At 45.4% G+C, this 17,011-nt stretch overlaps 1 protein-coding gene across 3 annotated transcripts in view; it reads left to right on the plus strand.

Moving 5' to 3' along the window:
• SYNDIG1 (synapse differentiation inducing 1) overlaps positions 1-17,011 on the plus strand; it is a 188,791-nt gene that overhangs the window by 112,841 nt on the left and 58,939 nt on the right. For all 3 annotated transcript variants that reach the window (XM_055321329.1, XM_055321328.1, XM_055321330.1), the window contains exon 3: positions 1,318-1,455. In XM_055321329.1, the coding sequence (XP_055177304.1) occupies positions 1,318-1,455 (138 nt within the window). The remainder of the gene's footprint in view (positions 1-1,317; positions 1,456-17,011) is intronic.

Raw genomic sequence — 17,011 nt, forward strand, 5'->3', positions numbered from 1 at the left:
TTACTTAACCAAAATAGGGAGGGACCCATGATCCCGTGGGGGCTTTGTCTGTCCATCTGTGTGTGGGAATGTCAGGGGAGGCACATGGAGGCACTGCTGGGGTGGTCCTGGCAGCAACAGCCTCCCTCCGTGCAGCTTAGTGTTCACACATGGTGTCTGCCTGAGTGTTTGGTGCCTCAGGTCACCACCTGCCCCTGAAGCCACCTGAGGAAGTGGGCAGTGTGCTTGCAGTATGCACCAAATGCCTCTGCCCTGCATCCTCAGGCTGCATGTTTAACAACCACTGGCGCTGGCAAAGGGAGTGAGGAAGCTAATGACCCTCTTTCAGGAAGAAATGCTCCGCTTCTTTTTTAGGAAAGAAAATCTGGAGTAAAATGCAGTTCCATCTTTGCATAAAATAAGCACATAGATAGGCTGGTCCTGGTTTTGAATGAGTCAGTCTGAGTGTGCCATGTTGTGATGAGGAGAGAAAATTCATTATGGGGGCCCAGAAAATGGAATAATCCATGAGGCCAAAAGCGTCCTTTAGGCATGGCATCTAGAGGTGGGGGTGCTGGCAGGACAGCAGCCATCTAGCATCCTGGAGCTGGTGAGCTTTCCCCAGGGATGTTGGGTCCATGATTCCCATTGCTGGTGAGTGCTGAAGTCTTCTGAGCTGTTTTTTACAAATCCCTGTGCCAGTTGTCAACTCCTGCACCAGACTCTCTGGGAGGCTATCTGAACCCACAGGCCCACCAAGCAGCCTTGTCCTGGAGGAGCTTTCTCACGGAAGCAGTTCATGCTTCCAGAGGAGCATGAACACCCAGGGCTGACACTAGGCTCAGCAGTGTCCTAACTCAGATCAGAGTCTAAGGAAAGAAAAGGGGTTCAGAGAGTGCCTCCTTGCCCCACGCCGGCCCTGCCTAGCCCTGTGAACCGGTTTGAAGTCTTAGAATAAAGGGAGGAGTCCACATGTTGGTGTGTGTGCCCTCTGGGAGTGACCATCCCATCCTTGCATAGATTAATCCTCTACTCCTACTATGTGTCACTGGATCCCAAAGATCTGTGAAATACTGGACTTCCATAGAATTTGGTCTTCTATGGAACAACCCAAGAACCAAGTACTTGGTATTTTTCTCCTCTTGTTCTTGATAAGGATCTCCTAATAAGGGCTTCCTTTCTAGGGGGAGGTATACTTGCAGGTGATAACAACACTGACCTTTTCCAGGAGGGTTTGCTCTGTGCCAGGGTCAACACCCATGTCCAGGGCATTGTACAGGGACTCTGTTATTAATGCTCTCTTCTCCTGTCCCACACCTACCCTTTTCTCTCTTGCAGAGCGACTACTCAAGTGACACAGAGAGTGAGGACAACTTTCTCATGATGCCCCCAAGGGACCACTTGGGCCTCAGTGTCTTCTCCATGCTCTGCTGCTTCTGGCCTTTGGGTATCGCGGCCTTCTACTTGTCTCATGAGGTAAGCCTGTCTCGGTCGGTCCCACATGCAGCACACCCAGGTCACTGAGAAGGAGAACCCAAGAAGCCTTTGTAGCCCATGCTATCGTGGGACACTTTATGGTCAGAGGACAGGCTGACAGAGGCCAAGAGGCCTCAACACAGAATGCTGGGACTGCCCCAGGTTCCCCAGAGCAAGACGGGCGGCCTTCAGGAAGAGGGCTTCCTGCCAGACATGTGCTGGGAGTTCTGCCTTGGAGGAGGCACCTGGGTTATGCTTGCTGGACTGACCCAGGGCTGAGAGGCGCTATGCCCAGGGCAAAGACTTGCAACTTACCAGGAAAGGAGGTGTGGGTACGGGTGGTTCTCTCTGTGGACAGCCTCATTCATATAAAATGGGTTCTAGTTTCCAGCAGCCTGTGCCTACTCCTCCATAGCTAAAGCTCTGTTAGAGGAAGTGGTGCATCCTACCTTGAGTCCTGCTCTCCTTCCTCCAGTGTGAGGGCTCCTGGAGGTCATGGGGGGGGGGGGGCTTTTTCATGCAAAGCATCCTCCCTGTTGTTTCTTCATGGAAGCCAGGCTTTGAAAAATGTTCTCTAGCAAATGAAGAGTATTCATGCAGACACTGGCCCTGTACTGGTTTTTATTCATCAAAAGGACACATTTGAGGCTGTCAGTCACAGTGTTTTGACATCACCACACCCACCTGGTCATCCCAACCAGACCAGTGGAAAGACAGCTCCCTGGGTCAGCGGGGTGAGTGTGGCACCCACACTCATGTGTGTCCTTGGGGCATGCCCAGCATCCCTCAGTGACCGGGGCTCGGTCTCCAGCTTCTAGGGTTTTGGGGTCCGGCTGCAAACAGCCAACTCTGGCAGGTCTTGTGTTTGAAACATTTATTTCTTCTGGCTTGAAAACAGGTCCCATGGCCAAGCCCTGTTTTTTTTTGGTGAGAGCAGAGTCCCTTGATACATTTTTCTTTCTCTCCTCCACCTTCCATGATGTCACAGAGGATCAGGGGAGAGCAGGTGCTTCTTAGCAGGGACTCTGGAGAGGCCCTTCCAGGAGGGATGAAGCAGGGCTCTGCCCAGCAGTGTTCTGTTGTCCTGATTCTAGAGGGTGGTGGGTGAGATGGAGGAGGGGAGCGATCCTGCACTGCTGGGGTTGGGCTGAACCCTAGCTCCATATCCAGCTTGGCCTGGAGGCTCCAGCTGAACTTCACTTTTGTGAATTTGTCCCATAAATGCCAAAGACTCCCTTGTCTGGGGGAATGAGCGTGGGCCAAGAAGCAAGACTATAGGGGTGGCTGGCTGTGGGGCAGAGTCAGTCCTAGGTGTACCTTGTCCCCAGGAGGGGGACATGAGCCCTACTGCATGAGTGAGGATTGGGAAGACAGTAAGATCTGGAAAGAGGTATGTGCACAGATGCCCCCAGTGTGTGGAACATGCTCTGAGGAAGACCCCCAAGGCCTGGGGCCTGCCCGCTCCTGTGTAAACTGTACTCTGAACCTTGGTGAGCATGCTGCACATAGGCCAGGCTAGTTTCACTAAGAAAGGGAGGGACAGGGGTGTGGGGCACAGAAAATCAGTTTATTACACATCACACATCACAGGCCATTCCGGCTTTTCCCATGAGCTGCATGTGTGACATCAGCTCACTCCCCTGCATCCTGGTTCTGCCATCTGGAGTGGTGAGGTAGAGAGGGTCACTCCCCACCTCCTGGGCCAACCCTGCTGAGAAAGCTCTTTACCCACCCAGGCTGGAAGGCAGGAGGTGGGGAGTACTCTCTGCGAGTTGTGCACAGAGTCTTCGAAGGAATGTTCACTTAATAAAAACTGAGGCCCAATTGCCAAGACTGGCATTTAGATTCTTTCTCAGAAAGTAATTTTATTCTTCACAACTTAAGAACCTCTTACTTGGGGCTGATATATCATGACATTTAACACCTTCAGTGGTAAAGACCATTCTGATTATTTGTTTAATGTCGAATGTGCAAAGCAGTGTCTATGGAAGCCTTGGATCACAATGCTCTGAGTGAGAAGTACTTTTGAGAAGTTCAGGGGTTGTCTGCGGCAGAGGAATTAGAAGAGGGGCTCTGGGGTCCCTCTGGCTCCCAGGCTCCCAGTCCCTCCTTTTACAGTGCTATGAGCACGGGTTTCCTTCAGTGGAACCCCAGCCAAGAAGAAGTATCACGTTTCATAGAGAGCTCTGTGTGGGTGCATGCCCTTCACATGGCCCGTGTCCAGATCCTTCTCCCTGGGCTGAGACTCAGACCCACAGTTGAGTCTGTGACTCAACACTACCATCATACAACTCTATAAGCATGAAATTGGAGGCAGTGAGGTCAGATGGTGTCCTAAGGCTAGAATGGCTGGCAGTGATCTGGGATTCCCAGTAGGGCCTGGTGCGGAACCACCTCTGGATGAGGTGGCTGGCTGGGCCGTCAGGATGGAGGACTTGACATGGAGGCCCGTGGAGGAATGGGCATGGCAGTCATCCCCAACCTTATTTTTCTCCAGCTGCATTAATTGTTCAATCCAGCTCTCAATGCAAGCAGGTTTTATAAACCAATTTATGGAGGGCAAAGTGTTCTGTGCAGTTTGGGGAGATCCATCTAGGAACTGATGCTTCTGAATAATGTGGAGGATAGAAATGAATCCCTAATTTGCTGAGTGAGTGCTGTGGGCTGGTTATTACACACACTTTTTTCTATTTAATTTTTGCAATGAGTTTGAAAAGTGGGCCGTTATTATCCTCATTTTATGGATGAGAAAACTGAAATTTCAAAGGATTAAATGATGTATAGAAATTGGAGAGGTAGCAACTATGGGTACATGATACAAATATTGATAGTTCTAATCCTTAAAATCCAATCTTCTGCAGTATAATTTTGACAATTATCTGTTTGCAAACAAAAATAGAAGTGCAGTACTTGCTTCTAAATCCACCATCCCCACCCTGCTTGCAGAGGGTTGCAATGAGAAAGGTGCATTCTAGACAGGATTGTGGTGCTTGCCCTCAGCGTCCTCAATCACCTCCACAGGGCAGATACTAGTGAGACAGAGGCTAGGGACCATCCCTGAGGAGGCCTTGGGTCAGGACCTGTGCAGGCCAGAGGGTTGCATGTGCTGCATCTGCTGCGAAGGTTGTCTACATTCCAGTATTTATTATGTCTTGATTTCATTTCATTTTATAAAATGTTTCTTTCTTTTACTAACTGCAATATTATAACAGTAATTAAATGAGAAAAGGGTATTAAGAATCAGATTATGAATTTTATGAATAGCACCAGCAAAGGGAATTGGACAAATTGGGTGGGGGGGGGGATCTCTCTATCGTATAAAACCTAGAAGAACAAGAGTCCAACCTGGCCTGTAATAGTCTCCTTAAAATCCAGTGATTCATGTGATATTTATTGAGCACCTACTGTGTGCTCTGGTGCAGAACGAAGCAGTGAACGGAGCAGCTTCACAGAGCTGACATTCTCATGATGAGAAGTAGAGAACATGCAAAAGTAAATTTATAGAGTGTCCAATAATGATACATTATACAGAAGAAAAGTTGGAAACAGATACGGAGCATACATTTTTAAATAGGGTGGCCATGGGAAGGCTTGCTGAGGCTGTGACATCTCATAATGAAACTACAGGCTGACCCATGCAGACCTCTTGAGGAAGAGCATCCTGGACCAAGGGACAGCCAGTGTGGCCCTGTGTGAGGAACATGCCTGGTGCATACAGGGAATAATGTGGAAGCCGGCGTGGCTTCAGCAGGTGCCCTTTGGGTGTGGAGGAGGAAATGAGCCAAGAGGAGCAGGTGGGGACCGAACTCACAGGGCCTTTTAGGTTATCACAGTGACTCAGGCTTTTTCTTTGGCTTTTTCTTTGGGAAGCCATGGAAGTGTTTGAGCAGAGGAAAGACACCACCTGTCTACACTCTATCAGGGGAGCATGTGGAGGGCAAGGGTAGAAGCAGGGACACCGTGCTGGAGGCTGGTATGATCATCCAAGAGTAGATCATCCAGGGTAGTCTGGACCACAGTCATGGTTGGGAATTCAGTGAGAAGGAGAGAGACCAGGATGGCTTTTGGAAGAATGGCCAACAGATTTCAGTTGTGGGCATGAGGCAGAGATAAGGGAAGGAGCCTCTGGAAGATGGGTTCTGCTGGCTGGAGGGGTATACTGTGTTCTAAGGGAGCGGGTGGAGCTGGGCTTTGACACTGGCAGGTTTGCAATGCCTGTTAGCCTCCAAATGGAGACATTTAGCAGGCACCTGGTTGTGCACATTTGGTGTTTGAGGGAGGACAGGAATGTAAGATGAGGTCTAAGCATTAAGCTTCCAGCGATGAGGAGGCTGGTGACAGCATTGGCAAGAGCAGTTTCAAGGGTGCTAGCAGCAAAAGGCCATGCTGGTGGGCTCAGGAGAAAACAGAGAGAACCATCCAGGAATGCTGATATGTGCTTCTGGAAACCAGGACAGCAGGCACTGTGTAGGGGGCATGAGAGGAGCTTGTGGTGCTGGGAATGCTCTGCTTTGCCAGCATCCCCACGAGTGTAACACTCAGTAAGTGAAGAGCGACTCACTTATTGAGCATCACATTTACTGATTTGTGCACTTTTCTTTAGATATGTTATACTTTAACCAAAGAGTTTTTAAAGAGAGTTTTGGATTTTGGATTTTGGAAGATTTTGGAGGGGGCACCTGGGTGCAGTCAGTTAGGAGCCCAACTCTTGGTTTCAGCTCAGGTCATGATCTCGGGGACATGAGATGGAACCTCATGTTGGCTCTGCACTCAGCACAGAGTCCGCTTGGGACTCTCTCTCTGTCTCCCTCTGTCCCTCCCACTCGTTCTTTCTCTCTGTCTCTGTGTTTCTCTCTCTCTTTCTCTCAAATAAATAAATAAATCTTTTTTAAAAAGATTATGGGGAGATAGCCATTGGGTATGGTGTACCAAGTCATCTCTTTTGAAGAGTTTTGCTGTAAACAGGAACAGAAAGGGGGAGTAGTTAATAGTAGAGGTGATGTTAAGAAAAATCCTTTTAAGTGGAAGACATGGTAGCATATTTGTATGCTAATGAACATGATCCAAAAGAGGGGGGGAAGAGACTTTCTGGAGAGATGATCTCAAGTGGGGTGGGGCACAGGATGAAAAGCAGAAGCAGTTGTCATTCTTAGGAGTGCATGGGCTCCTGCAGAGCCACAGGAGGTGGATGGGCCCCAGGGCCCTCAGCAGCACATGAAGCTAATACAGGAGCAGGGGTTGATGTCTGGGGACCTGGAGGCCAGGTAGAGCTTGGCAGGATTGTGGTGCCTGATCCCATGCACATGCCTTGGCAGCCAGGCCCTGTGCAGGGCTCCCCTTCCAGGGCCCAAGCAGAGGGGATGCACCAGGCCTGAGGAAGACCACAGAGCAAGAGCTGTAGGGACTCAGTATGTAGGCAGAGAAGCAGGTGTGAGGACAGGCTATGGAATCTTGACAAAATAAGGAGGGAAGGGAGGGTGTGAGGGCAAGGGGGAGGGGGCAGCAGGAAGTGCTGCAGCACCATGTGTCTGCTGGGCTCAGGCACCGTGCCTTCACTCCTCCCTATGGCAGGCATCTGAGGAGAGTCCTCCTATCCCCATCCTCAAGTGAGGAAATAGGTCTGGAGGAGCCAAGTAGCCAGTCCCAGTCACATGTCCAGGGGCAGAGCCAGAGTCAGCTCCTAGCTCCCCACCCAGCATCACTGCCTATCTCCAGGTTGTGCTCAGTAACTATATGCTTGGTGACTGATTACCCCCAAATAGGGCTCGGGTGTTAGAAGAAACCATGAGCCTTACTTTAGACATTATAAATACTCATATAGGAAAGAAATAGGTAAGTCTAGAATCCTCTCCTCTTGTTTTCTTAGTGAAATAACAGCCCTGATTATAGCTCCTAGGGATATGTCTGCCATTCCCCCTTCTGACTCTGTGAGGACTGGATAATATTAAATCATGGGAGAGAACCAGGCAATTGTGAGTAACAATATTCCCTAAAGGTACTTATTATTTTTCCTGAACTTGAATTGCCTAGCAGAGTGGAAACACAAGCCAAGTACATTGTAGACTTTTTCCCTCTGAATAAGTGACTGTACAAATTCTGCAAAGCTGGAGGGAAACGATCATGGCATCTGGGGTGTGAAAACCTGCCACTCAGATTGGCCCTGGTAGAAGACGCGATCACTGTCCAACGGGACTGGAATGCTTCCCTCCTGAATCTCCACCTTGGACATTAATACTAATTGATTATGGCTGATTCATAGGCTTCTTGTCAATGTTTTCACCCCATTTCCCAGCAACACCCCAAACTTTTCTATCATCACTCTCAAGACATCATGCCTCTCAAAGAGAGTGAAGACATGGCTTCCTTGCAGTCTGCCAAATAATGCTATTTGTTGGGTTTGCTTTCATCCAACGTCCAAGTGGCTCTTGAGCCAATTCTCTCTTGGAGCTGAGAGAACCACCCTGCGGGACCATCGGGACTTGGATAACTTGCCCCATCTTCCACTTTATTGATATCGAAAGAACAAACTGATCTGCCCTTTGAAAAATGACATTGGTCAGATGATTTAAAAACATGAAGCAGGAAACTTGTGCTCATTGCCTAGACTTCTGACCTCTTGCAGCTGAAATGATTCCCATGCTGTGTGTGTGTTTATTTTACCAGAGGGACATGGAGAGATGATTAAATGTGAAGACGTCTTTTTCTTTGTAACATTGCTTCTCCATAGCACCCACACAGGTGGTTACCTACAAGTGGCTTCTGGGTCCTTGCCCTTCCCCCCTCCAGGCACCTGCAGATATCAATGACCATTAGCTGGACACCTTCATGTTTTAGTCTCTGTGCCAGCTGTAGAGCACAGGGATGTCACTCCCTGCCCATACGTGTGGTTCAGGCAGACAGTGAAGGGGCACCAGCTCTTGTTCCAGGGATGCAGGGAGCTTCAGGGTATCTGGGGCATGCTGAGGCAATGGCATTGTTTCCACCGTGGGAGATCAGGGAAGAGATTGCTCCTGAATTTCCTCCTCCTTCCTTCATTACCCCCAGCTTTTCACCCAAGGTCTTCTCATGGTGTTCCAGAATGCATTTAGAGGAGCCATCTTGGCAGCACTACTCAGAAGATGGAGGATGGATGACCACTGTGCATTTGTCTGCAGCTGAACATGCAAGCCAGGAGGGAAGAAATAGTGTACACAGAAGAGATTCTGGTTTTATGTTATGGGAAAGGCTGGCTGCATGTGCTTTTCCTTGTTTCTGTTCTAATATTTCAGGACATACTTTAACCTCCTTGGGGACTGCGCCATTCCATGTTATGCCTGATTTTGAAAGAACTACAGTTATTCCTCAGTATATCAATTTGGCCTCATTCTCTAGGAGATGCTGGGCTGCAAGGGGGCAAGCCCTTGCTGCGGTGGCCGAGTGAGGCCCTGGCTTGGCCCATGGGGGCTTGTACGTAGGCATTGCTTCCCCTGTGGGGCCCCAGAAGATGCCTGACACCATTGCACAGGTTGATAGGCACCAATCAGAGGGGTCTGCCAGCCTCCTGGACTTGCCCCAGGCTCCCTAGACATGGAACCTCAGCAAAGTTGAGGGGCTAATGCTTCATTTAGAGCTACAATCCCAGGCCAATGAAAGTGAGGGAGAATGGAAACAATGCACAGAAGGAAGGAGAGAAATGCAAGTGCCTTAGCATGCTGGCCACCACCTCTCAGCACAGGACCTTTCTGGCAGGGGCCACTGAAGAGGGAATTTGCCCCACTCCCATGGCCACGCACAGGTAGAGTGAGGTGGCTACCTGGGCTGTAGTGGGGGGAAAGCCCTGGGGCAGAGCAGGAGGTGAGCAGCCTGAGGCAGGAGGCTGAGGGACTCTGATGTGCAACAGATGTGTCTTGTGTCCCTTCTCTGGGAAGCACAGGTACTGAGCTAGTCACCTGGGCATCCAGCAACCTGAGAATTTATCCCGTTATCCCCAAGGACTACCCTTCCTCCAAGGACACAGGAGCATTGAAGACTCCCTGTGGTCTGAACCAGACCTGACTCCAGAAGTAAAGTAGGTGATATAATAAGCTGACATCCAGTCTTTCTTCTTTACTGGTCGAAAGCAGCACCTTCCCATGGAACCAGGAAGACAGTAAGGGCATTGACTTCAATTTGAGCTGGGCAGTGTGCAAAATGCTTTATGGGCACCTCATTATCACAAAGGCCCTATGAAACCAGGTACCAGTATTATCACCATTTCACAGATGAAAAAGGTGGGTAGACCCTGTTCACATCACGGTCTGTGCTATTTATGAACCCTTCAGAAACACTCAGAGCCACTTCAGAATAAGTTTCAGTCGATCACATTTCATCCTTGCAAGAACCACTGGCCAACAGCCAGGTAGGTTCTCTCTGGCCCAGCAAGTGAGGAAGCTGAAGCTCAGCACGTTTGTTTAAATTTTTCAGGATCACAGCAGTAGGTTAACTGCACACCAGAAGGGGCTCCCGGGGGGAGAGGTCCTAAGGAAACACTGTGATGCCAAGAGAATTCTTCTGTGCTGTGCCCACATTGGTGCCTAGGCATTCTAATTCAACCTCAACCATGCTCACTTTTTTTTTTTTCGATTTAATGCTGATAGATTTGGGATCCCATGTAAATATTACTTTTTACTAACTTTCTTATCAGTCCCCATTTATCCTTCCAACAAGACCCAGTTTGTGGCTTTAAAAATTATCCCAGGTTGTTTGTTGGAAGAATCAGCCGAATAATTTCTTTTTTATGTCTTTATTTACTATAATGTTGAGCTCTCCAGGTGTGAGATATATTGTTATACATTTCTGAAAGTCAGAAAAATGGAAAAGGACTACACAGAAAGTAGTTGATTTTCTCTCCTCCTTCACACAAGTGTGTTTGTGTTTGTTTTTTGGGGGGGTTTATGGGTTTTTTTTAAAGATTTTATTTTTAAATGGTTTTTATCCCCAACGTGGGACTTGAACTCACAACCCTGAGATTGAGAATTGCATACTTTACCCACTGAGCCAGCCAGGTGCTCCTATTTTTTTTAACAGCATTAATGTGAAGATGATTTTCAAAACATTCTTAGTTTGAAAATAACACTCAAAATAGTACACGTACATAATTTTATAGCTTTACAAATTATTGTAAAGCACATGGCCAAGTAACCATCGACCTGGGTCAAGAAATAAACTATCCCCAGTGTCCTCCCTGCCACATCCTTCCTGATCTTGGCCCCGCCCCCACCAGTGAGCACTGGGGTGACTGTCATAAGACTTACTTCTTTGCATATCTTTGTTATTTATCACCTAAGTTCATATCCCCAAGCCCTCATTGCTTTATCTTTGCAGACTGTACTTGCAAAAGCTTTGTTGAATTTAAGTGACATCCTCATCCTGTCTTGGGTGTCTACGGGAAGATTTCCAACCTCAATAGTAATGTAGAATCTTTCAGATACCTTGTTTTTTAATCATGAAAGGATGTTTATCAAAAGCTTTTTGTCAAATGAAAAAATTATGTGAGTGTTTTCCTTCGATTACAATGAGGTTAAACTGCACTGGCTGATTGGAAAATGTTAAACCGACCCTCCATTCATTACCTTGTTCTTCTGATCTCTGAAAGTTTATATAAAACTGAAATGGTTTATTTGTTGTCTCTTTCATGGCACTCACTGGTGGACTATCTGGGCCTGGAGTTTTCTTTGTAGGAAAACTTTTAATTACTGATTTAATGTATTTAATATTGATGAATAAATGAAAGTTGTATTTTTCTAGAATTTTGTCAGTTTCATCTACATGATCAAACTTATTAATCTTTTCAAAGTATGAATTTGGGCCTTTCTTATTTCCTTTTTTAGATATACATAGATAGATAGACAGATACAGATACCTCCAAGAAGATATTACTGTTACTGTTTTATATTGTCAGTATTTATTTGCATGTATCCACATACTCCACTTAGTTCATTCCTTATTCCTTCCTAAATCTTTGACCTTTCAGCTTGAATAGTGTTCCTTTTATCTAGAGAACATCCTTTAGAATTTCCTTTAATATGGGTCTGCTGGTGAAATGCTATCTGTTTTGTGTCATTGAAAATATTGTTTTATTACTTTATATTTTTACAGGTGTTTTCACTCGGTATAGAATTCTGGGTGGCAATATCATCTTCAGTTGTGTTGAAACTTCTGATAAACCCATTCACCAAGTTATAATATTTTTTTCGTTTTAATGTATCAGTTCTAGAATTTGTTCTTCTTTTTCAGATCTGCTATAACACTTTTTTATAGCAATTACTTGTTAAATTTGAAACCCCTTATTTTCTTGAACATACTAAGCAGAGGTGTTTTATAATCTATACCTGATGATTATAATATCAGGGACTCCTGTGAGTCTATTTTTTTTATTTCTCTTTGTTCTCACTCATGACATTTTTTCTTAGATTTTTGTTGTTGCATTCTGGTCATTATTTTCAGAAAAAAAAAAGTATCATGGAATATTTTGAGGATTAGAGTGATGCCTCCTTCCTTTGGATAAGTATTTCTTTGCTTTTACTAGGACGTGGGGCACAAAGAATTCAGGGTTACCTTAGTCCAAACTTTTGTTTTGTTCTGTTTTTGTTTTAAGATTTATTTATTTTATTTTGGGAGAAAATGTGTACATGATCAAGGGAGGGACAGAGGAAGAGAGAAGCTCAATTAGACTCTACCCTCACCTCAGTATGGAGAGCTCAATATGGAGCCTGTCATTGGGCTCAGTCTCACAACCCTGAGATCATGATCTGAGCTGAAACCAAGAGGCTCACGCTTAACCATCTGAGCCCCCCAAGTACCCTCAAGCTCAAGTTTTGAGTGGATGCAAAGCCAGGTTATAATTCATAAGAGGGTGGGTATACTTTTACTTCATTGTTTCTTCAATGATAGCTCTTTGGTGCTCTATCCTATGGTGGGGACTGGTTTTCCAGGATCTCCCTCTTTGGTGGGCTCTGAGTCCCAAAAGTAATCCAAAACACTCCCTCTCAGGCACCTCTTGTGGGTCAGCAAACATCACCAGGGCAGAAGTATCTCCCTGTGCCTGGCCTACCCCTGCAGATTCTTGCCTTCCCCGTGGCCTTAGCCTAATAACCCTTCATTTCCTCATCTTTTAGATGCTTTTAAATTTTTTTTCAATATGGTTTTTAGCTGTCTACTGCAGAGCACTTACTAGAGACCTAACCAGAAACAGAGGTATGCATTTCTCTCTTTCATTAATTGTTTATATAGAGAATATATTTATTTCATCACAGGAATTTTTTAATTAGAAAATTGACAGCTCCATTGAAAACTTAGATTTTCTGTTGCTTGAATTCCCACTCCTGCTGGTGCCCACAGAAAGCTGAACTGGCTCTTTGCTCTGCATGAGTGACCAAGTACAACACTACTGAGGTTGACAAGTGTGTGAGAAAATGGGACAAAGCCCATTCACAGGATTGGGTGCCTCATTCACACTCAGAGGAGGTAGCATCCCTGTGTAAATGAAACCAAGCACAGGGTCTGGCATTTCTTAGATGCTCACTAAGTCCTGGTTGCCTTTGTGCTGATGCAGAGATGTGCACACCCATGTACTGCTTGGTCATTTCCTAAAGATGAGTCATGTAGCTTATAAATGTAGTATCTCCTGAAGAGTATCCAGACAGAGCTGGAGGGAGTTGGCCATGACTGAGATCAAATCAGGCCTCCAAACTATACTCTGGGGACATGCCCCATGAGGGACTATAGAAGCCCTGGGAGACAGAGCCCATCTCGCTCCTCTAAGGTGCTCCACCGACAGGGGGTGGGGCATCAGTCATGGAATGAGGCCTACTATTAGGGAGTGTTAATTCTCTGGCCCATCTAGCTTGTTTCTGCATCAGAGCTGGAAATGATAAGGACAGAGATGACTGAAGGTCAGGGAAGGAGAAAATCACACTGACATAAACTTTAAGTCGACAGACATAGGACTGAGAAGGCAGGAAGGACCAGAGAGCCCTGAATACCGAGAAGACTGTCTGTTGACAGGGCATTTTAAGTCAGAGAATAACAGGTTGGAAGTACAACACCATGAAGGATAGTTGGGAAGCACAGTATGGAAGCAGTAGGTTCTAAAATAGACTCATCTTTACATTAAAAAATCATTTCACAAGGATGTGAGAAGACACATTTGTCAGGCACTGGAGGTCTCTGTGGGTGTCTCCTGTACACACTTGGGGTCACTGGAGATAGATGGAGGAAGACCCGGGGCCATTCACCTCCCTCCACCCTCCCGTCAGCCAGAAATAGAGTCACAATAAACCTTTGACTGGTGTGAAAATGAACTGGGACCTTTTCAAACATTTGAAGAAAAATGCTCTGGGTGTTTTTAGAAGCTGTCACATGTCCATCTTCTAACCACTTCTCTTATCAAAACAAACCAGCATTTTCATGTTCTCCCATCTCCTTGTCACAAGGACAGACTTCTGAATGATTGTTACTCTTTATGCTCCAAAGTTGTGTGTTTAGAACAGTTGCATTTACATAAAACTGGATGCTTGCATATTCCACACTTAGTGATGCTATTCATAATCATCAGCACATCTTGGAGTCCATGTTTTATGTACTTCCCCATCCCCTCTTTTGTCCTCTAATTCATTCTCAAATGTCCCCTGATTCATAGTAAACTGAATACCACCCAGTGAATGCATCTGTGGGCACTAGCAGATTCTAAATTAGCCTAGGATCCAACTTTCCACTTGAGAGTCACCATTCATCCAAGGTAATAAGCAAAATGTTAGAGATTTTCTGGTTCAGCGGGTTAACTACTAAAGCTACAAAACCTGTGCTAGAGTCTGGGCAAAAGAGCTGGCAAAGCATGTAACAGCCTGAGAGGTGCAGAGAAACAGGAGTGAAGGGGCCACATGGGAAGGAAAGTGCTACCAAGGGACAGAAAGAATGGGAAGGACTGTGGAACAGGTCCACTTCAGCCTCCCAAGGTGAGTGCCATGTCAGTTATGAGGAGGGAGCTCTAAGGCTGCAAGAGCCCAGGAAGGCACAAAAATAGAGTTGACTTTGCAGACAAATGATTTAAAAACATGACTGAGGGATGGGATCACTATATCAGATGGATACCTTTCAACTTCTTTTAGGAAAATGTGCATGGCAGCTTGATGGCCATCCAAAGACCTCTCCCTCTCTCTCCCTCTCTCCCTCTTTCCCACTCTATCTCACTCTCCCTTCCTCTCTCTCTCCCTCTTTCTTTTCCTCTCTCCTTATCCCCTGCTCCTTGGATATCTCTATCTCCATATGTACATATAATATGCTGATTGTAGCTTCTGAGAGTTGTTTTTCAACTTTAAACAATTCCTTATAAATATTAATAATCTGGAGCAGCAAGACAAATCAGATTTCTGAGCTCTTGTTTTTTTTTTTTTCTGCCTTGAATCTAATGCTGGATACAAATTACTGATTTTTATCTAGTTTTGGTGTATAAATGAACAAATACATCATGTCTGTTTTGTTCCCTACACTGTATTATATGGATTTCTTCAGATATAGAAGATGCATTGTCTCAGTAATTAGTATCTTGATTTTGTGATTATTTCTCAGCACAGAGAAACCTACAGGTTGATTGTCCAAGGACAGAGCTGAAACAAGCCAGCAGATTATGAATCTAGTGTTAAAATTACATTTCCAAATGTGTAAACTTTTTCTTTTTAGGTGATGTATATAAAGATTTGAGGATAGAGCATACCTCTAAAAGCAGGGTTACTCATGCTTCTTTTGCATATTTTTCAAATATTATTTATTGAAGTTCGACATGCTAGCATATAATAAAACACCCAGTGCTCATCCCATCAACGGCCCCCCTCAGGGCCCATCTCCCAGTCACCCCAACCCCCTCCCCACCTTCCCTTCTGAAACCCTTTGTTTGTTTCCCAGAGTTAGGAGTCTCTCATGGTTTGTCGTCTTCTCTAATTTTCCCCACTTGTTCCCCTCCTTTCCTGGATAGTCCCCTTCACTATTTTTTCCCCCGTGTGAGTGAGACCATATGATGATTGTCCTTCTCCAATTAACTTACTTCACTCAGCATAATACCCTCCAGTTCTATCCACGTCGAAACAAATGGTGGGTGTTCGTCATTTCTAATGGCTGAGTAACATTCCATTGTATACATAGACCACATCTTCTTTATCCATTCATCTTTCGATGGACACCGAGGCTCCTTCCAAGTTTGGCTATTGTGGACATTGCTGCTATGAACATGGAGGTGCAGGTGTCTCAGCGTTTCACTGTATCTGTATCTTTGGGGTACATCCCCAGCAGTGCAATTACTGCATCATAGGGTAGCTCTATTTTTAACTCTTTGAGGAACCTCCACACAGTTTCCCAGAGTGGCTATAACCAGGTCATATTCGCACCAACAGTGCAGGAGGGTTCCCCTTTCTCCACATCCTCTCCAACATCTGTTGTTTCCTGTCTTGTTAATTTTCCCCATTCTCACTGGTGCGAGGTGGTATCTCATTGTGGTTTTGATTTGTATTTCCCTGATGGCAAGTGATGCGGAGCATTTTCTCATGTGCTTGTTAGCCACGTCTATGTCTTCTTTGGTGAAATTTCTGTTCACGTCTTTTACCCATTTTATGATTGGATTGTTTATTTCTTTGCCGTTGAGTTTAATAAGTTCTTTATAGATCTTAGATCTTCATAGGTCTTAGATACTAGCCCTTTATTTGATATGTCATTTAAAAATATCTTCTCCGACTCTGTAGGTTGTCTTTTAGTTTAGTTGACTGTTTCTTTGGCACTGCAGAAGCTTTTTATCTTGATGATGTCCCAGTAGTTCATTTTGCTTCTGTTTCCTTTGCCTTCATACATGTGTCCTGCAAAATGTTGCTGTGACCAAGTTCAAAAAGGGTTTTGAAAAAAAAAGGTGTTGCCTGTGCTCTCCTCTAGGATTTTGATGGATTCTTGTCTCACATTTAGATCCATTTTTGAGTTTACCTTTGTGTCTGGTATAAGAGAATGGTCTAGTTTCATTCTTCTGCACGTGGCTGTCCAATTTTCCCAGCACTATTTATTGAAGAGACTGTCCTTTTTCCAGTGGATAGTATTTCCTGCTTTGTCGAATATTAGTTGACCATAGAGTTGAGGGCCCATTTCTGGGTTCTGTATTCTGTTCCATTGATCTATGTGTCTGTTTTTGTGCCAGGACCATACTGTCTTGATGATCACAGCTTGTAGTACAACATGAAATCTGGCATTGTGATGTCCCCAGCTCTGGTTTTCTTTTTCATTATTCCCCTGGCTATTTGGGGTCTTTTCTGATTCCACACAAATCTTAAGATGATTTGTTCCAACTCACTGAAGAAAGTCCATGGTATTTTGATAGAGATTGCATTGAACGTGTAAATTGCCCTGGGTAGCACTGACATTTTCACAATATTAATTCTTCCAATCCATGAGCATGGAATATCTCTCTTTGTGTCTTACTCAAATTCTTTTGAAGTGTTCTGTAGTTTTTAGGGTACAGATCCTTTACCTCTTTGGTTAGGTTTATTCCTAGGTATCTTATGCT

This window comes from Nyctereutes procyonoides, unplaced genomic scaffold, assembly GCF_905146905.1.
Source record: "Nyctereutes procyonoides isolate TBG_1078 unplaced genomic scaffold, NYPRO_anot_genome, whole genome shotgun sequence".
NCBI classification, from domain to species: Eukaryota; Metazoa; Chordata; class Mammalia; order Carnivora; family Canidae; genus Nyctereutes; species Nyctereutes procyonoides.